This window comes from Lithobates pipiens, unplaced genomic scaffold, assembly GCF_037356315.1.
Source record: "Lithobates pipiens isolate NorthernLeopardFrog02 unplaced genomic scaffold, aLitPip1_a1.2 Scaffold_22, whole genome shotgun sequence".
Lineage (NCBI taxonomy): Eukaryota > Metazoa > Chordata > Amphibia > Anura > Ranidae > Lithobates > Lithobates pipiens.
Window position 1 is genome coordinate 81,350,425 of NW_027507784.1, and position 21,521 is coordinate 81,371,945.

General features: G+C 43.3%; 1 protein-coding gene across 1 annotated transcript; it reads right to left on the bottom strand.

Annotated features, from left to right (window-relative positions):
• Positions 1 to 904: 904 nt before the first annotated feature.
• On the bottom strand, positions 905 to 19,133 carry INHA (inhibin subunit alpha). Its single transcript, XM_077447791.1, has 2 exons — positions 18,453 to 19,133; positions 905 to 3,687 (listed from the first exon to the last, which is right to left on the bottom strand). Exons 1-2 carry the CDS (start codon positions 18,736 to 18,738, stop codon positions 2,795 to 2,797), a joined length of 1,179 nt encoding a protein of 392 aa, XP_077303917.1. The 5' UTR covers positions 18,739 to 19,133; the 3' UTR covers positions 905 to 2,794.
• Between the last annotated feature and the right edge of the window lie 2,388 nt (positions 19,134 to 21,521).

The window sequence follows — 21,521 nt, forward strand, 5'->3', positions numbered from 1 at the left end:
GTAGCTTACCTGGATATCTTCTAAAACTGCACGGTTTAGGCGCTATCCCCTGTATTTGCATGTGCAGATGGCACACTGAAGCAATGGCACGTACGTACATATTTATTGGCTTGCTAAGAGAGCTGGGGGCGGGGCTAAGCCATGCTTTGTGTGTGAATGCACAATGTCAACATAGCTCAGGAACGAGCCTGCTTGGGTGCCCCCATAGCAAGAGCCTTGCTATTGGGAGCACTTGGCAAGGAGGTGGAACCAGTACCACCCCAAAATGAAGACGATCGGGACTGCTCGGTGCAAAACCATTAGACCCCTGTCACACAAAATAGTGCCTGTAAAGCACCTGAAAAACGCCTCCCATGCCACCCCAGTGTGAAAGCCTGAGTGCTTTCACACGGGGACAGTGCGCTTGCGTGATGTTCTGAAAAATCCTGCAAGCAGCATTTTTGGGGCGGTTTGGGAGCGGTGTATACACCGCTGAGTCCCAAATCCCTGCCCATTGGAATTAATGGGCAGCACTTCCGAAGCACCCGCAAATCGCTTTGGCAGTGCTGCAACATCGCTGCTAAAACGACGGTAAAGTGCTGCTAAAACTAGCGGCGCTTTACCGCTAACGCCGGGCGCTTTCAGTGTGAAAGTAGACCCCCCTTTTTTTTTTTACTTTTTTTTTATTATTATTATTATTACAAGCTTTACAATCAATCACTTTAATTTTCACATTTCTGCTTCCCCCATGTCTTTGTGGCAAATCGAGAGAGATGAATCTCCCCAATGGGGAGATCAGAAACATGGCAAAGGGTCTAACTTCCTCTCTACTGTATCAAATAAAAAAGCAGTCGTCTTCTACGAAGATTTTCATTTATGATCAAAGGCCTATAATATTGTAGAATAAAAGGTCCGCTCACATTGCTGGTTGTGCATTTTATTTATTTTTCCTGCAAAACATGATACAGCATATATCATTTACTTTGGGTTATTTAGGCATCAGAAAAATCATTATCTAGAAAATAATCCTTAAAAGATATCCTCTGCAACAAAAATTGTTAACTACTAATGCTGTCCAAGAAACTGTGCTAAAGTGAAAAAACATTCATTTCTGGTGAACTCCAGACAGATTTTCCAAGGATGCTTCAAATGGGATTGAGATCTCTTGATTTCTGTGCCATACCTTTAAACTTTTTAAGATGGGAATGAGGGACACCTATCAGCAAAAGTATGTAGGCGTAGGACACACCCCTTCCACACCCCCCTGGTGCGCCCCTTAAGGAAAATTATACAAAACAAAAAATAGTCAAACCCACAAGTGCTTTTTTTTTACCACTACTATTCCTTTATATCGGCTTTTGACATTTACAAATGCAGCAATTTAGAAATTGGATAAAAAGGTTTAGCGCTGGGAAACACTTTTGGAAAGATAAATAGCGCATTTTATATCCAACTTACTAATAGACCAAAATGAGGGACAAATGAGGAGGAAAGAGGGACAGAGGGACTTCGTTCCAAATCAGGGACTGGTGGGAGCTATGTCTGTGATGTGGAGCTTCTTTTTCCCCTGAGAGCCACATGGTGCCATGAGCAGAAAAGTTGACCAGACTCAACACTGTTTAAGATAAAGTTATGACAAGAAGGTATGTATAAAGGGCTTTTTCATTGGCCGAGGTGGGCCCTTGGCATACAGTTCTAACCCCGTCAATCACCACTTGAAGGATGGATAACATGTAAAGGACTGGGCTGAATGGATCAATACACATGGGCAGTCATTGTATGGCAGAGATATGCAATTAGCGGACCTCCAGCTGTTGCAGAACTACAAGTCCCATGAGGCATAGCAAGACTCTGACAGCCACAAGCATGACACCCAGAGGCAGAGGCATGATGGGACTTGTAGTTTTGCAACAGCTGGAGGTCCGCTAATTGCATATGCCTGTTGTACTATTGTGCAATCCCATACAGGATGGTATGTTCAATGTTCAGGCTTTGGCTGGTAGAGTGATCAGACTCCACCAAAGGCAGATGCCCAGATAAAACAGATGCTCTCATCTTTCCATTGTCCTCTGGACATCAGCTAACTTTTCATGCTTCATTAGTATGCATCGTCTAACTACAATACCAACTTAAAGTAGAACTATAGGCAAAACTTTTTTGTCCATTTTGGATAGCGTAAGGGAAGGTTATAACCCCTGTAAGGTTTATTTTTGCCATCTTTGTCCCATTGGGGAGATTTATCTTCACTTTCTGACTCATAGCCTAACAGGAAATCCCAGGAAGTTAGGGGAATCTCTTGGGGACCCCCAGGTCACCAGATCTAGCATCCCCATTGGACATTTCCCCTCTATTGCAGTTATGGCGACCACTTAAAATTTGGGATTTCCTTTCACTCTCGATGATGACGTTCATCAAGACAAATATGGCAAATTGCCCTAACAGGCACACAGACAGCAATACAAACCCAACATTTGTTTCAATCCCTCTCCACTCTAGCCAAAGCTAAAAAAAAGGTCTTGGCTTCAGCTATACTTTAGCTTGTTTTTTTCTTTTTCAAAAGGGAATGGGAGTGTCATTTGAGTCCCAATGTGATGGCCTAGGCACCCTCAGATATCAGGGAGTGCTCTCCTTTTTTTCAGGAGGAATTTAGGGAAAAGGGTATATCTTTCAGGGAGCAATTTAGGCACTGTTAACATTACTAGATGTTCCCTACAACATAGCAAATCTTCAGGTCCACTTTAATGGTCGTGGTGGGTGGGAGAAGTTGGGAATTCAGGATGCTTTAATCAGAGGCCCGGGAGAGTGGGTTGACCCTTTAACTGCAGGCGCAATCTTGGGTTAGCAGGTTTGGAACAACCTCATAACGAAAAGAGAAGCCTCCATCCGTGGTGGTTGTTACTCTCAGTGGCTTCATGGTGCTGGGCAATGCGGCACAACAATTCCCCCAGTGGAGGGCAGCACTTAGGCCATGTCTAGGTGAACAGGTGCCGTGGCAATAGTGAAACTGGAAGCTACCAGGGTACACAATCCATTGGTTCCAGCCTAGTTCTTCAAAGGTTATGTTTATAGAACCCCGATGACACTGTGCGCTATCTGCACCCAAAGCTGGAGGGCGCTGCAAGAGCTCTAGAACAGATGGAGACCATGGAATGGTTGATCTGCGTCTACGTTGGGCTGGAAGAGTATGAAATGTAAGGAAGGGAGTATTTTCGGGCTCATTTGAACATGGACAACTTGGACAATGCACCATCAACACAAAAAGACTTCTAGTCAAGTAACTGTGGAAAGCTGGAGCCAGGTAAAAAGCAGTCCAGGCGCCCATCTTCTGCACCTTCGTGGTGTCCACATTGACTGGTTCTTCCTCAGAGAGCACCTGGATGTCCACCTGTAGGTTCCTCTTTTTATTGTCATTACCAACGGCGTCATCTGCCTTAGATCTTTCACCATTTGGAGAGTTGCCAGGTGGTAATTTCTGCCCATGGCAAAGAGACTCATTAGTAATTGCTGAACGGAGCTCTGGCGCCCCCTTGGTGGGCATGGTTCGGTGCAAGGCAGGTTTGTCCATTGTGGATTTTCCAGTATAAAACCAAAACTGCACTGATGAGATTCTACGACTTAGGATGTGACTGGAAGGACGAAAGATATACGTATAGGTGTTTCCACCTCCAGTTTTAGGAACTTCAACATCTGGAGTCTCACAAAGAACATCTGTAAAAATAAAAAAAAATAAAGAATGCAACTCAGTTCTGGATCATTACTCAACAGACTTCCCTTTATGTTAAATAATAATTTTATCCAACAGTATAAACTGGGTTAAAGTGATACTAAACACCCACAGTTTAATTTACATTGTCTGTTTCATTTCTGTATGTGGATGATGGCACTGCAATTATTTTAATAAAAAAAACAAAAACAAAAAAAATAACATCTAAGTACCTTTTTCCTAATCGATATACAGCTCACATGACCCAGCTCTCTCCCAGCCTGTCTGCAGGGAAACATAAGCAGGAGGAGCTTCTAGTCCTCTGCTGCTGGTCTCATGTTCAAAAAAAAAAAAAAAAAACGCCTTTGGGATACAGAGTAAAAATAAATAATGTCAATAAACGGTTTTAAAATATCATACAAATATATATTTGAAATCAAACCTTTATTATTTTTTGGCAATAACAAGGTATGGGTGGAATTCTGCCAGTCACATGGTATGTCACACCCCTCCAGCTTGTGTCTTAGAATAAGAGGGAGGGGAAGCCTCCATTAATCTACATGTATTATCACACCCTCATTGTATTTAGCTTGTTAGTGCACATGGAGGAGGAGGGAAGGAGTGGGCTGTCATTTACCACTGCGTATACGCCCACATGTGTGACTCTATAGTCACATGGGCTGCTCAGATGTGAGGGAGGAAATGTTCAGTGTAGAAACTCACTTAAAACTGAGCATGTGCAGAGTTGCCACCACAGCTGCAAAATCCCTAGCTGAATTGTGGACATGGACAGAAGGCGGAGACAGAGAGCAGCAGGAGCAACCTGTTTTTTTTTGCAGAATACAGAAAGGGAATCTCATATGACTGCGCAAATCTGAACAGCGTGTAATACTCCATTTACTGATAGTTTTTTTTTTATAATAGTGACACTTTAAATTGACCCGCCTTTGCACTCTCCTTACCATAAAAAAGAGCTGTCCATCCTAAAAATAATTCTTCTTGGCACCTTTTTACATGGGGGTTGTATTTTAAAAAAATTAAAAAAATCACATAGCAATTTGCCCAGTTAAAGTGCATGTGCATTGTTCTGCATGAGTAGAGCAAAACATGAATTCTATTAGGCTATTGCCTATGCTGGTCGAATGATTTTGACTTAAAAGAGAAGTATGGGATTTTTTTTTTCAATCATACTTACCTAGCTGGATGCAGCATCCAGCATCTGTCCTCTGCCGGCTGTTTGGTTGTGTTTCTCCTTTAAAATAAAATGACCACATTTGGCCACTAGATGGTGCTAAGTGTCATAGAAAACGCCATTGTACTTTTGGAATCTCCAACATAACCTACTCTACCCTATATGAACAGAAATGTTCTGCTTCTGAACTTTTCTGATCCTTCTAATTAAAATCACCTTGGCTGAATCGGCGAACTGCTCCAAAATTTCATGGCAGTCAGTTTAATCTGAAAATACTATTTTTCTGGCTCTTATACTATTTCAATGGCTTCAGTACGCTTTAACTACTTGCTTACTGGGCACTTAAACTCCCCCTCCTGCCCAGACCAATTTTCAGCTTTCAGCGCTGGTGAAATTTGAATGACAATTGCGCGGTCATACAACACTGTACACAAATGACATTTTTATAATTTTTTTAAACACAAATAGAACTTTCTTTTGGTGCTATTTGATCACAGCTGGGATTTTTATTTTTTGCTAAACAAATAAAAAAAAGATGGAAAATTTTGAAAAAAAAAATCATGTTTCATAGTTTGTTAGAAAATTTAGCAAACAGGTAATTTTTCTCCTTCATTGATATGTGCTGATGAGGCGGCACCGATAGGCTGCACTGGTGGGCACTGATGGGCTGCACTGGTGGGCACTGATGGGCTGCACTGGTGGGCACTGATATGCACTGATAAGGTGGCACTGGTGGGGACAGATAAGGCAGTACTGATGGGCACAGATAAGACGGCACTGATAGGCACAGATAAGGTAGCACTGATAGGCACAGATAAGGCAACATTGATGGGGACAGATAAGGTGGCACTGATGGGCACTGATAGGCACAGATAAGGCAACATTGATGGGGACAGATAATGCAGTACTGATGGCCACTAATAAGATGGCACTGATGGGTCCTGATGGGGGGCACTGATAGGTACCACCGATAGATGGCACTGATGGGCACTGATAGGTGACACTGATGGGCAGCACTGTTGATGAGGCACTGATTGGTCACACTAATAGGTGGCACTGTAGGCACTGATGGGTGGCACTGTGGGCACTGGTAGGTGGTGCTGGTGGGTGCTGGTAGGCGGCACTGTTGTGCACTGGCAGGTGGCACAGGTGGGCACAAATGAGCTGGCGGGAGCTCTCCTTGATCAAGACCGATGTCCCTCTGAGAGCCGCCGGCGATTGGCTTTTTTTTTTCTCCTCACGCTGTCAGTGTGAGGAGAAAAAGTTGATTACCGGCTCTGTTTACATCACATGGTATTGGCTGGCAGCTGATCACATGGTAAGGGGTCAATATCGACCCCTTACTCTGATCTGTGATCAGTCGAGTTTCATAGGCTCGTTGATTACAGAGTGCACCGTGCCCGCCCTAAAGGGGGCGTGCAGGCCATTTGGGCAAGGGAGGATGTCAATAGACGTAATCCCGGCAAAGTAGGTCTGTGCTGTAACCGTCATTCGGCTATAGCGCAGATCTGAAACAGGCAAGTCACTGACCAGAACAAGTATATTGATTAGGTAGCTTCACTCTGATTCTGCTGATCTGCTGGCTTGTTCTGGGTTAGGGATGCCAGAGGCAGCCAGACAATTGGCATTTTCAGAAGGAGGTCAGCAATGGGTTTACCTGTATTTTTTCAGTACTGGTTTACTGTACAGTAAAAGGCAGCTCCTGAGGTTTTACCTTGATCCTGGCCTTCCTGCATTGGGGTGTATATAAGGGAATGAAACGTGAAGGAGTGTTGCTTGAACAAGCACCGAACCCGAGCACCATCAAAGTCAATAATGGCTGAATTCAAGTGGACAGTACACGCTGCACTCCCTAGGGTTGCCACCTGTCCATGTTTCATGCGGAGAGTCCAGGTTTTGAATCATGTGTCCGGGTTTCAATCCACCTGAAAACCAGACACATTATTCAGACCAGACTGTGGCTCCCCAAGTAACCAAAATAGTCATACACAAATCTGTTGCCACTGCTGGTGGCTGTTTAGGAGCAGGTTTGGCATCACGGAAGGGTGGGGTGATGATGTCAGCAACAGCAATTTGGCCACCACCCACTGGCGCGCTCTGTGCGCTACACTACTACTCTCCTTGGGGCACCCAAATGTGCCCAAGGTCTTTTATAATCCTATAGTGTTTACTGCAAAATAAAAATAAATAAAAAATTGTCCTGTGCCGCAAAAGTGTTCGGGTTTGGCTAGCCACTTCACCCCCGGAAGGATTTACCCCCTTTCTGACCAGAACACTTATTGCGATTCGCCACTGCGTCACTTTAACTGACAATTGCGCGGTCGTGCAATGTTGCACCCAAACAAAATTTACATCCTTTTTTTCCCACAAATAGAGCTTTCTTTTGGTGGTATTTGATCACTTCTGCAGTTTTTATTTTTTGCGCTATAAACAAAAAAAGAGCGACAATTTTGAAAAAAAAGCAATATTTTTTACATTTTGCTATAATAAATATCCCCCAAAAATTTATAAAAATTTTTCTTTTCTCAGTTTAGGCCGATATGTATTCTTCTACATATTTTTGATAAAAATAAAAAAAAAATCGCAATAAGCGAATGTCGATTGGTTTGCGCAAAAGTTATAGCGTCTACAAAATAGAGATAGATTTATGGAATTTTTGTTATTATTATTTTTTTATTAGTAGTGGCGGCGATCTGTGATTTTTATCATGACTGCGACATTATGGCGGACACATCGGACAATTTTGACACCATTTTGGGACCAGTCATTTATACAGCTATCAGTGCTATAAAAAATGCACTGATTACTGTGTAAATGACACTGGGTGGGAAGGGGTTAAACACTAGGGGACGATCAAGGGGTTAAGTCTGTCCTAGGGAGTGATTCTAACTGTGGGGGGGGGAGGGGGGTCTACCACTGACATGACAGAAATCACTGCTCTTGATGACAGGGAGCAGTAGATCACTGTTATGTCACTAGGCAGAAAGGGGAAATGCCTTGTTTACAAAGGGCATCTCCCCGTTCTTCCGCTCCGTGACACGATTGCGGGCTCCCAGAGGGCATCGAGGCACGGTTACAGGGCACACAGCGGCGTGCGTGTGCCCACAATGCCGCATCTTAAAAGGGACATACCTGTATGCCCATTTGCCCAGCTGTGCCATTGTTCCAACGTAAATCGTCGTGCGCTGGTCGGCTAGTGGCTAAGTGGCAACCCTAGCACTCCCGCTACTAAATGACAGATTCCTGGTGGCAAATTATAACCGCAGCAGCTGGGAATTTGGCATGAAGAGCTAGGCCAGCATCAGGTCATTATAAAGCCTTGTACACACGATCAGACTTCAAACAAACTTTCCCGTGGATTTCTGTCCAAAGGGCGTTGGCTGTGAACTTGTATTGCACACACATGGCAGGACTTTTTCAGCCAACTTTCACCAAATCGTGTAGTTTTTTTGGCACTGATCACTGTATAAATATCAATCGTCTCAAAATAGTTTCAAAAGTATCCGATATGTCTGCCACAATGTCACAGTCATGATAAAAAAAAAAAAAAAAGCAGATCGACAACATTACTAATTAAAAAAAATGTAAAAATAAAAATGTCATAAATTTATCCCCTATTTTGTAGATGCTATAACTTTTGCTCAAACCAATCAATATACACTCATTGTGATTTTTATCACATATCAGCCTAAACTGAAGAAAAAAATATTTTTAAAAAAAAAAATAGGGATATTTATTATAGGAAAAAAGTAAAAAAATAGTGTGTTTTTTTCAAAATTGTCGCTCTTTTTTTGTGTATAGCGCAAAAACCCCCCCCAAAAAAAACAATCAAATACCACCAAAAGAAAGCTCTATTTGTGGGGAAAAAAATGATCAAAATTTTATTTGGGTACAGTGTTGCATGACTGCACAATTGTCATTCAAAGTGTGACAGCGCTGAAAGCTGAAAATTGGCCTGGGCAGGAGGGGGGTGAAAATGTTTTTTCGACTTTTTGGATTTTCTTTCTTATGTTTGGATTTACGAATTTACAAAATTACGAATTGCAATCATAACAAGTGAAATAAACAAACAAATTTAAGAAACATAAACAAACAATTTTTCAGCAGTGCACATATCTACTTATTACCACCCGCTCCTTTTTGGGGGGAAAAAAAAAATCGGGACAAGGTGCTTTGTAAAGGGCAGGAGGTCTTGCTGCCCCCCTTCTAAGGTGCCCCCCATGATGCTAAAAGGCAAGTGGCATGTTCTGGTATTGGGGGGGGAGGGGAACTCTCACTGCCCTCCCTTGCCATCCATGCTGCATGCCTGTTTCCTGGTTGGAATTCTAAGTGGAACGCCACGCCATTAATTACTATATACCCCCAGAGGGGCTTTCCGTGTCAGGTGACATATTGTTAAAATTTAAACCAGCCCTGTCTTGGTATATAATTTACAATACAAATAGATCCTCACCACTTTACATAGCACACAGGTGTCATTATTTGCACATACTGTATAATTATAAATGCTGTGCGACTTTTAGCGCATTTTTTTTTTTTTTTACACTGAATTTAATACACTCAAATATCACAGATGTTCATTTCTAGCTGTTCAGACCCGAATCTGTGATGTTTGGGGCTAATTTACTGTTTTCTCAATCATAAACAGCAACCCTGGTGGTGAGTTTGGCATCCTGAATTTTTTCCGCATTCACCTAACATTTACTTATTACATATTATTATGCGCTGCAACTTCATTAGTAACTTCAGCCCCGGAAGGTCCTATAACCAGGTCATATTTTGCGATACGGCACTGCGTCGTTTTAGCTGACAATTGCATAGTCGTGCGATATTGTACACAAAAAAAATTGATGTCCTTTTTTCCCCACAAATAGAGCTTTCTTTTGGTGGTATTTGATCACCTCTGCGGTAATTATTTTATGCACTATACACAAAAAAAATACCAACCATGTTGAAAAACAAAACAATTTTGTTACTTTTTACTATAATAAATATCCAGAAAAAAAGATCTATAATGCGACATTGTGGCAGACAATTGAAGTGGTTAACTACTTGAAGACCAGGCTTTTTTTGGCACTTTTTTTTATAAGTTTAAATTAGTATTTTTTGCTAGAAAATTGCTTATAACCCCCAAACATTATACATTTTTTTAGCAAACACCCTAGGGAATAAAATGTCGATCGTTGCAATTTTTTTTTGCCACTCTGTATTTGCGCAGCATTTTTTCAAATGCAATTTTTGGGGAAAAAAAAAAAATTTAACGAAATAATAAAAAAAAACACAATATATACCCTAATTCTAAAATTTTTACACTTTAAAACATTTTCCAGGTTACCTGTTTAGAGTTACAGAGGAGCTCTAGAGCTATTATTGCTGTCACGTTCATGGCGATACCTCACATATGTGGTGCAAATACCGTTTTACATATGCGTGCACGACTTACGTATGTATTCGCTTCTGCGCATGAGCACGGAGGGATGAGGGTGCTTTAAATTTCTTTTTTTTTTTTTTATTTGATTTTTCATTTTTACACTGTCCCTTTAATTTTTGTTTTCTTGATCACTTTTATTCCTATTACAAGAAATGTAAACATCCCTTGTAATAGAAAACGGAATGACAAATCCTCTTTCTGGAGAGATCTGGGGTCAAAAAGACTCCAAATTTCTTCTTTACCTGTAAAAGCAAAAGATTAAAAAAAAAATATTATATATATATATATATATATCTTTTGCTTTAAAAAAAAAAAAAAAGTTTATTTCTAGAATGTTATGTCATCATGACGTTTCTGATACAAATGTTACTATTTTGAGCTCTTTAGCATATATATGATAAATATATCTCAGCATGACACTGCAGGTGTAACTGTAACTGTAGGTAGAAGACCACAGTACTGGAGCTAGAATTAGGCTGACATCTAGTGGTGAGTTTTTATAGCTACACTAGTTTTATGCCACCCCCATCAAATCATTCTCTGCAGCTATTACCTTTTGTACCACCCCCTCCTTTATGTAAGCTCTACGGGCAGGGCACTCCTGTACCTTTTGTATTGAACTGTACTGTAATTTCCCCCCCCCCCCCCTATACATTGTAAAGTGCTGTGTAAACTGTTGGCGCTATATAAATCGGTTTATAATAATAATAATAATAATGAATGTAGTGTACTTAACCACTTGCTTACTGGGCACTTAAACCCCCTTCCTGCCTAGACCAATTTTCAGCTTTCAGCGCTGTCACTCTTTGAATGACAATGCTACAGTTTACCCAAATGAAATTTTTATCATTTTTTTCACACACATTTCACACATAGAGCTTTCTTTTGGTGGTATTTAATTGCTGCTGGGTTTTTTATTTTTTGCTAAATAAAACAAAAAGGGACTGAAAGTAAAAATAAATAAATAATAATTTCATAGTTTGTTATAAAATTTTGAAAACAGGTAATTTTTCTCCTTCACTGATGTGCGCTGATGAGGCTGCACTGATGGGCACTGATAGGTAGCACTAATGGGCACTGATAGGTGGAACTGATGGGTGGTACTGATGGGCACTGAAGGGCATTGATAGGTGGCACTGATGGGTGACACTGATAGGCAGCACTTATCTGTGGCACTGATGGGCATTGATTGGCATCACTGGTGAGCATTAATGGGTGGCACTGTGGGCACTGGTAGGTGGCATTGGTGGGTACTGATAGGTGGCACAGTGGGCACTGGCAGGTGACACTGGTGGGCACAACTGCTGCTTTCTGAGTGAGGGACCAATGTCACTCTGACAGAAGCCGGTGATCTGCTTTTTTTCCCCTCATGCTGACAGCATGAGGAAAAAAAATACTAATTACAAGCTTCTGTTTACATCACGTGATCAGCCATCATTGGCTGACAGCCGATCACGTGGTAAGGGGCCGGGATTGACCCCTTACTCAGATCAGTGATCAGCCGAGTCTCATAGACCCCATGGGGTCACGCAAACTGCGCTTGCTCAGGAGGGCATCCATGGAAGTCCATGGCAATTAAGACCCACGCTACAGCCGTCTTTCGGCTATATCGCGGGCGGCAAGTAGTTAAAGGGTAACTCCACTTTTGTGGGGGAAAAAAAAATAGCAAATAAAGAAAAAATAATATAGCGTATACAATTGCGACAAGTCCTATTGTAATTGAATGTTATTAAAAAATACCTTTCCTTTTCAATCTGCAGCAGCTGTATTTTTCTACAGAACACCTGGAGGTGTTCTGTACATAGAGTGTGTACTGCCCCCCCCCCCCCCCCCCGAAACATCATTTCCTGCTTGTGTGATTGGCTCACCAATTTTACTAGAAGTCTGCCTGAGATACAAATCAAATCCCCTGCAACAAACATTTTTGGTGAGACACTCCGTGTAGGAACATGTCTAAAGGGATTCAGGCCCAGCAGATTTCCTCATTAGTGCCCTGCAGGTGCACAGCTGATAGATACTTATGAACCCCCTCCCATTAGACCCAGTCATCACTGAGGCTCAGAGGAACACACAGGGATTACTTCAGAATAACAAATAGTAGGAATCTGCAACAAAGTTTGTTATAATCCTTGTAATGTACAGAGATCACCCAGAGGGGAAGATTGTTTTCTCAACAGTGGAGTTACTTTTATAAAATATTACACCCAGGGTTGCTTTATACAACATCATTGTTAGTGATAATAAAGAAATAAAACTAATAATAATAATGGAAAAAATAATCAGTGAAAAGCTGTAGTATTCTCTTACATCGGTGGTCAGTGGAAAACATCCACTTGTTTATGATCATTTGAGACCTGAAGGGGGTCAGTTAAATACTCCCTTATATGGTCAGTGGAGACAGGTTCTCTTAGACTGGAGATCAGTGGAGAAGGATTCCTTCACATTGGTGGTCAGTAGGAGAAGTGCCATCTTACAATGGCGATCAGAGAGGACAGAGCCCCATTACTTTGGTCATCAGTGGGATGAATGCTCCTTACATTGGTGGTCAGTGGGAAGAATGTCCCTTACATTGGTGATGAGTGAGAAGAAAGTCCCTTACATTGGTGGTCAAGGAGAAGAAAGTCCCATACATTGGTGGTCAGTGGGAAGAGTGCTCCTACATTGGTGGTTAGTGGGAAGGATGACCCCCCCCCCCCCCCCACTTTTTAGAGTTAGTTTAGTTTAAAAGATCATTGTTGTCAGTGGTAACTTATCTGAGAGCCCAAAATTGCTCAAGGAACCCCTAGCAGCCTCTAGAAGAACTCTAGGCTGCTTTAGACTTCTGCTCACACAGCCTTCAGCTGGTATAAGAACAGTGTGTAAGGCAAGTATTTGCAAAGCATTGATTCAGGCTTCATTTAGTTATGCAGTTGGGGGGGTAAAAATGTGCATTTACGTCGTGTTTTTGCCACCTGCCAATTGCCTCTGCATAGGCTGACCACCTTAAGCATCACATAACTTCCTCATCATCTGTCAGTAGCCTCTGAAGAGCGCTTTGAATGTGGATCGGGCTTCAGAGGAAAGGAAGATTAGGATGTACATCTACATCTCCCCTTATAGTTATAGTTGATATATGGTTGAACAGCCCTGCGTCACATGTCCCCCGTCACCCACTGTCTCCTGGATCATACCTCCATTTTAAACCACTTTAAGACCGGGCCTTTTTCTGACCCCCAAAAATTATATATATATATTTTTTTAGCAGAGACCCTAAAGAATAAAATGGCAGTAGTTGCAATATTTTATGTTCTGTATTTGTTCAGCGGTCTTTCAAACACATATATTTTTTTAAATACATTTTAATGAATTAAAAAAGAAACAAAACAGTAAAGTCAGCCCATTTTTTTGTAAAATATAAAAGATGATGTAAAAGATGATTCCAAGTAAATAGATACCTAACATGTCATGCTTTAAAATTGCGCACATTCATGGAATGGCGATAAACTATGGTACTTAAAAATCTCCATAGGTGACGCTTGAAAAATTAATACATGTTACCTGTTTAGCGGTACAGAGGAGATCTAGCACTAGTATTATTGTTCTCACTCTAACGATCGTGGTGATATCTCACATGTGTGGTTTGAACACTGTTTACATATGCAGGCGCGACTTACGTATGCCTTTGTTTCTGTGTGCGAGCGCGGAGGGATGGGGCGCTTTGAATTTTTTTTCAATTATTTTTTATAAATTTTATTTTTATTTTTACACTGTCCCTTTAAAAAAAAATTTGATCACTTTTATTTGTATTACAAGGAATGCAAACATGATGACAGGTCCTCTTTATGGAGACATCTGGGGTCAAAAAGACCCCAGATCCAGTGGCAGCCCGTCCATAAGGGTTGCTGCCAACCTGATCCATGCACCCCGGCCCCTTAATCTACATGCAGGGTGCCAGACAAATGGATTTCAATGGGATTTTTTAAGTACATGATTAGAGCCTGAGGCTTTAATTGGCTTCAAAAGGGGTGGGCTTGGAGCGCAGAGCACTGTGCCCTGAGCCCACCCAGTTGTGTGACAATAGCGAATTAAAATTTGCTATTGTCTTCTTGATTCTCCTCCTGGCTACTCAGGAAGCTGGTCCTGAGACCCGATTGGCTAGGGAGTTTTAGGACTCCCTGACCAATCGGGTCTCAGGACACACTTCCTGTTCGGCCAGGAGGAGAAGCAATGGCCGCCTTCCTGTCCGTCTGCCCCAGGCAGGGCGGGGGGGGTGGAGTTAGTTTGCCGCCACCCCCCCAAAATATTGAGCATCGGCTGCCACTGCCCAGACCTGTCATTTACTTTTAAAAGCAAAAAAAAATGTAATTTTGGCTTTAAGAAGGGAAGAAAAAATCCATTTAAGCCCGAGTAAAAGTAATTTTGCGGCAAATCCCAAATAGTCTCTGGGCATCTTTTCCTCTGGTATGTCTCCAGTCTCTAACCGGGGTGACCACGTGTCCCGGATTGCCCGGGACAGTCCTGCATTTTGCAGATCTGTCCCGGGGGTCGGTTCCCCAGCGTCTCCTCCTGGTGACCAATCTGATCGGATGCTCTTTCGGCCAATCAGGAGACGGGTCTCGTGACCCGCTTACTGATTGGCCGGGAGGAGATTTAGTGTTACAATAATGAATATTCATTCTCTATTGTCGCACAACTAGGTGGGGTCGGGCGCAGAAATCTGCACCCCGAGCCCATCCTTTTTTGAAGACTATTAGAGGTTTTGGCTCTAATCACATGCTTATAAACTCCCCCCCCCCCCCCCCCCATTGGAATCCAGGAATCCATGAGTCCGGTGCCCTGCATTTACATCAGGTGGCCGGATGCATTAATAGCAGGAGCGGCGTCCGTGCTCCCCTAATGGATGGGCAACCACTGAGCAGAGGACAGATGAGACCCTCGGAGGACACATCCTTAGATCTCAGGGGTTCATGCTGTTGGGCCCCTCCCACAGATCCGTGACCTCCCAAAAGTGAAGGACTACAGGTCCCAGCATGAACTCCTCAGAGCTGAAGATGTGACACCCCCTCCGCCCCAACTAGTGAAGAACTACAGGTCCCAGCATGAACCCGGGAAATCTATGTGTTCACACCCTTAGATCACAGGGGTTCATGCTGGGACTTGTAGTCCTTCACTTTTGGGGGGTGATCCCCCAAAAGTGAAGGACTACAGGTCCCAGCATGAACCCCTCAGAGCCAAAGATGTGACCCCCCCCAAAGCTAGTGAAGAACTACAGGTCCCAGCATGAACCCCTGAAATCTCTGGGGTCACACCCTTAGATCTCAGGAGTTCATGTTGGGACTTGTAGTCCTTCAACTTTGGTGGGTGGGAGTCACATCCTTAGATATCAGGGGTTCATACTGGGAATCCAAAAGTGAAGGAATACAGGTCCCAGCATGAACCCATCAGAGCCGAAGATATGACCCCCCCAACTAGTAAAGAACTACAGGTCCCAGCATGAATCCATGAAATGTATAGGGTCACAAAAAAAGGTATCAAAGATCTTCTTTTTTTGGGAGGGGTGCCCCTAAATAGCAGTTTGGAAACCCTATCTCTACCAGTTTTCTCTAGCATTATACTGCATATACTGAACATTATGTACGGCTCCTTGGTGATGTCACAGCTGGGGCCCCTGCAAATTGAAAGTTGACCACCCTTGCTCTAGGAAGAAAATGAAATTGGTCAATTGCTATTATTTTTAAACAATCACACTGCAGGTGAACACGCTGCCCTTTACAAGAGGCATGCAGGTACCAATCAAATGTTGGATATGTTTCATTCATACAGAATCAAGCGAATCAGGAAAAGATACATTGTGGCCACTAGATGGAGCTGGAAATCATAGTAAACAAGTATTCATTTCATCAACTCCACCTAGTGGCCATTTGTGGTGCTTCCTAATCAACTCTTCTGTATCAATGAAAAACTTTCAGCCTGGATAGAAAATAGCCTAATAACACTCATGTTTGCCTCTATTCACACACAACGCATGTACATGTAGCTTCACAGGATGAATATGTCTAATATTTTATAATCACACGCCTAAGTGATACCCAGAGAGAGAGAAGAAACTGTTCTGGGCGGTTTACCTTTCCAGCATTTACCAAACAATGTAATATTATTTTTGGTTAGACTGACCCATTATTGCTTCCAATTCTTCTCTTTTAGGTGGTATTAAACCCAAAACCAAAAATGTCATATATTGCAGCTTAGCAATCATTAGATGTGGTGGCTGCATTTGTTTTCTTTGGCTTTCTTCCCTTTGTTTTCAGCTGGTGATCTCTCCAGTAACACACGTCCTATATTAGTGGGACACAACTCTGAATGGATGAGCACAGGAGGCACAGCAAACAGCAACATTGCCAGTCTGGGGAGGGGAGTGTTAAATGTATTAGAAGATTTGGAGCCACTAACAAATTGAAGCCAAACTCCAGATCGCACTTTATCATCAATAACAGCAAACAGTTTTTTTTTTTCCTTTTGGGATAAAGGTTAAAAATAAATAGAAGTTGATCATCTCAATCACCCCTGCCAGCGTTAAATGGTTTGTCTCATCCTTGTAAACTGATACATTCTGCTGAAGAGCGTGTGCTTTTGAAAAACAGACTTGGTGGCTTAGGCTGCTTTCACACTGGGGCGGGAGCGGCGTCGGCGGTAAAGCGCCGCTATTTTTAGCGGCGCTTTACCGTCGTTTTAGCGGCGGTCTGCGGGCGCTAGCGGGGTGGTTTTAACCCCCGCTAGCGGCCGAAAAAGGGTTAAACCCGCCCGCAAAGCGCCGCTGCAGTGTCCCATTGATTTCAATGAGTAGGAGCGGTTTAGGAGCGGTGAATACACCGCTCCTTCACCGCTCCAAAGATGCGGCTAGCAGGACTTTTTTCACCGTCCTGCCAGCGCATCGCTCCAGTGTGAAAGCCCTCCGGCTTTCACACTGGAGGGAAAGGGGCCGTTTTTTTTCAGGCGCTACACAGGCGCTATTTTTAGCGCTGTAACGCCTGAATACCGCCCCAGTGTGAAAGCAGCCTTAATCACCAGATGAAAATATAAGAAAGAAAGCTTAAAAAAAGGAAACTAATGCAGCCATCACTTCTAAGCAATACAATAAATGTTTTACTTTTGGGTTTAATACTGCTTTAAAGAGGAAGTAAAGGCTATTTAAAAAAAAATAATGCAACCTGCAAGGCAAAGGCATAATGAGCTAGTATGCATAGCATACTAGCTCATTATGAATAACTTACCTGAGAACAAAGCCCCCGAAGCGGTCCTCCGTCTTCATCTTCGCCACTGCCATGTATCCCGGAGTGACTTCCGGTTCTCGCTGCTCCGGCGCTGTGATTTGCCGGAGCCGCGATGACGTCACGCCGTGCGCCATAGACACGCCGTGCACCATATAGGTTTAGGAGATATTTCTTGGACCTACAGGTAAGCCTTAATCTAGGCTTACCTGTAGGTCAAAGTGATTTGTAAGGGTTTACAACTACTTTAAGGGCTAGTTTACAATAGAGTTAGCCCTCTGAAGTGTGATCTGAGTTGGATCATTTTTCAGAGGGTGTTTGACAGGCAGTGAGGAGGTATTATGTTGCCTCCTCACTGCTTATTTTAATCCTCAAAGTCCCCACCACCACGCTACACCTTTCTGCATTGTGGGCCCTTGTGGCGTGGCCTCATTTACTTGAATGGGTCGGGTTCAGCGGGTGGTACTGCCCACCGAATGCAACAAGGGGTTCAATTCTTGCTGCAGCCGCAAAGCTAAAGCCTTGTACACATGAGATTATTGACGAGTGAGCATGTGCGGTCTTTGTCACGCAATTTTTTTCATACAAATACTATACCATTTACACTAAAATTGTTCGTTGTTATCTCATGAGAAACATTTTTGTGCTTGTCCCTTTGGATATTTTTGCATGAACTGTTGTGACCGGTTCACCAGATTATCGAGCGATCACTCCAAATGCGTTTTTTCATCAGATTTTCTCATCGTGTGTATTAAGCAGAAGGACCATGACCTGTGTTACACCCCCTTCAAGGGGAGCAATTGGGAGTGATAAAATCATGGCTGAACTGCACGTTTTTACTGCCCCCAACGACAAGTCTAAATAAGCCCTAAAACATGCTCTGATATCCAATCTACCAACCTGAAGAGGGGAATAAGATGACCTGAGAAGTGTCCTCAATGGCAGCAGAACTTTTTTGGCTGTTCCTTTTCCGTAGGATCCTCCTTGCCACTCTGGTGGGCATTTCGGGCTTGTCCAGGGATTCTGGAGACAAGGCAGAAACCGGCGGGAATCCCAGCGCCTCCATAATTTGTGTCTTCACCTTGTCCAGGATGAATGTGCGGTCGCCATCTGGAATCTCACAGCTCTGCCCCACCCTTCCACACAATGGGACCAAAAAGAGGAGAAGGACCAATCCAGAAGACATGGTGGGATGATGTCCACTGCGGATGTATCCTACCTCTACTGATCACTGGGGTCCTCTCAGTTCTCTGTCTCCCAGGCTCTGTGTTTTTCAGGCAGTCCTTCCTCCTTTGGGTTCTGACCTTCTCTTCCACAAATGCAACTTTGTTGCAAGTCTCCTTGATTTGGCTCTTCTAGATATCTTGTTGTAGTTTCTCCACTTTTCCACGAACACGTGACTTCTCCCTAATGTATGTCACCTCCCTGGACTCTTCACGTGTTATAGAACGTTTTCTGAACGACTTCTCGTTTCTTCTTGTCTTTAAGGCTGTGTTGGCTCTGGATGTCCCAGACCGTGCCTTCTTGCCGATTCTCCAGTGTATTATCAAAGCTGGCAGCCAGGAGAAGATGGGCGCACACACAATATTATCTTCAGCTTGGAATGTATTGTTTGGCCCAGGGATGAAACTGCGATCAGGCCAGGCTGACCCATCATTTCACACGGGAACAGCCCTCCTCATTCAGGAAAGGCCTTGAGACTCATAAGATCTGCAGTGTCATTAAAGAGCAACTCCAGGCGACAAGTAAAATAGATTGATTATAATGCTATTGAAGAAATATAGCATTTCCTTTTATACCAAGTTCATTGCTGCTAGATCCAGCAGGCTTTTTTATGGTGCTCTTGGCTAGGACAGCAGAAGCTCAGTGGAAAAGGACTGGTGACATTGACAACCCGCAGATGGCCACTCTGGGCCCCTCTCTAGGGGTTGCCACCTGTCCAGGATTCACCCGGACAGTTCGGTTTTGGAATCATACGTCCAGGTTTTAGACTGCCTGAAACCCAGACACATCATTTAGACCGGACTATGGCTTCCCAGCAGGGATGCTGGCTGCAGTTGTCTAAGCTGAGTGTGTCTGTCACTCCTTCACAACACATAAAGCCGGCATTAACAACCCCCCCCCCCCCAACACACACACAGATGGGATAGGAGAGAGGGCTTAATCTGCACCTCTTCCCCCCTACCCCTACTCCTCTGTGTCTGCCCACACTCCAAATTTCCAGCCCCAACTTTCTTTTTCTGAGGCATAGAGCCGAGGATTGAAGTCCAGCAGCCTCAGATACATCTGGATGAGAGATGCGGACTGCCAAGGAGTGAGTGAGCTCACCATCCATCCCTGTCTGTGATTGAAGCCTACTCCTCTTCTCTCTCCTGCCTCTGAGTGAGTAAGTACACTGAGGCAAATCAGGGTTCTCAGAGCACCCCTTACATCAGAGTTCCCCTTTACACCAGAGGCCACAGTGTTTCCCCTTACATCAGAGTCCTTTACGTACATCAGAGTGTTCAGTGTCCCCCCATAAATCAGGGTCCCCAGAGCATCCCTTATGTTAGAGGCCCCAGAATTTTTCCTTACATCAGAGTCTGCAGAGTCCTCCCTTACAGTGAAAAAGAACTCTGCGAGTTCAGATGTAAAAGGGGAACTCTGTGGATCCAGATGTAAAGGGGAACTCTTGTTATTAACTTTCTATCATTAGAAATGTTATTTAATAAAAAAATATATATATATAGTTTATACTATGAAAAAAAATAAAAAATGCTGGGTGCCTCTAAACTGTTCGGGTTTAACTTGAAGAAATTGTGGCAACCCTACCCCTCTCCTCCCGTTGTGCTTGAATTTAAATCTGAACTCTGGGCACAAGGATCTTTTATTTAAATATTTTCCTCAATAGGCACAGAGGATATAAATATTATTTATGTTCATCAAATGCCTTTACAAACCCAGATATTACCGTATAAAAGTAGCAGTGACATCATTACTGTGCTTTACATAACCTATGCAGAGAGCAGAGCTACCTACTACACTCTGCCTGCAGAAAACTACAGGAGGGGGGCGGAGACAAGACCAGTCACCCTGCACAAGGAGAGAGAGCAGCAGTGAGCGGTCTTTATTACAAGAAGCTTTGTGGATTTCTTCTAAATCTGTGTCATCCAGCGTGAGACTTTCCCTCTGTGCAGGGGCATCCTGTAATAAAGACCTAGGCCCACATCTCACCTGGTACCTAGATCCTGGAGGCTTTGTAGAGCTTTATATAAGATGACACCTCCATTCCTAGGCCCACATCTCAACTGGCATCTAGATCTTGGAGGCTTTGTAGAGCTTCAGATAAGATGAAGCCTCCATTCCTAGGTGCACATCTTAAAAACAAACACAAAGAGAGGGGCGCCTTTGGATGCAGATTTTAAAAGACGATTTTATTCTTAGCCCTTGTACACACGGTCGGACATTCCGACAACAAAATCCTTCCGAAACTTGTGTTGCATACACACGATCGGACAAAGTTGTCGGAAAATCCAATCATCCGTAACGTGACGATGTTATTTCTTTACGACGGGACTACGTTCAGGCTAGTAGCCAATAGCTTTGGTCTAGGAATTTGATCTGAGCATGCGTGGCACTTTGTCCGATCGGAATTCTCTACACACAATCGGACAAAGCCCGATCGGATCATGTTGTCGGAAAGTTTTATAGCCCAGCTCTAAAACTTTGTCCGTCGGATATTCTGACGGAAACAGTCCAATGGAGCCCACACACGGTCGGATTATCTGACAACGTGGTCCGATCGGAATGTCCGACCGTGTGTACAAGGGCTTAGGCTTATGGGTAAAAAAACTCACATTTTCATCGAAAGTTAGGAGCAATAAAATCCATCCAGACACTTTAGATCGGTCATGACCTCCGCCAATTCACAGAAAGCTTTAGCCGCTTTCTATAAGCATCCACCGTTTAGATGTAAAGCTGCCGGCCACG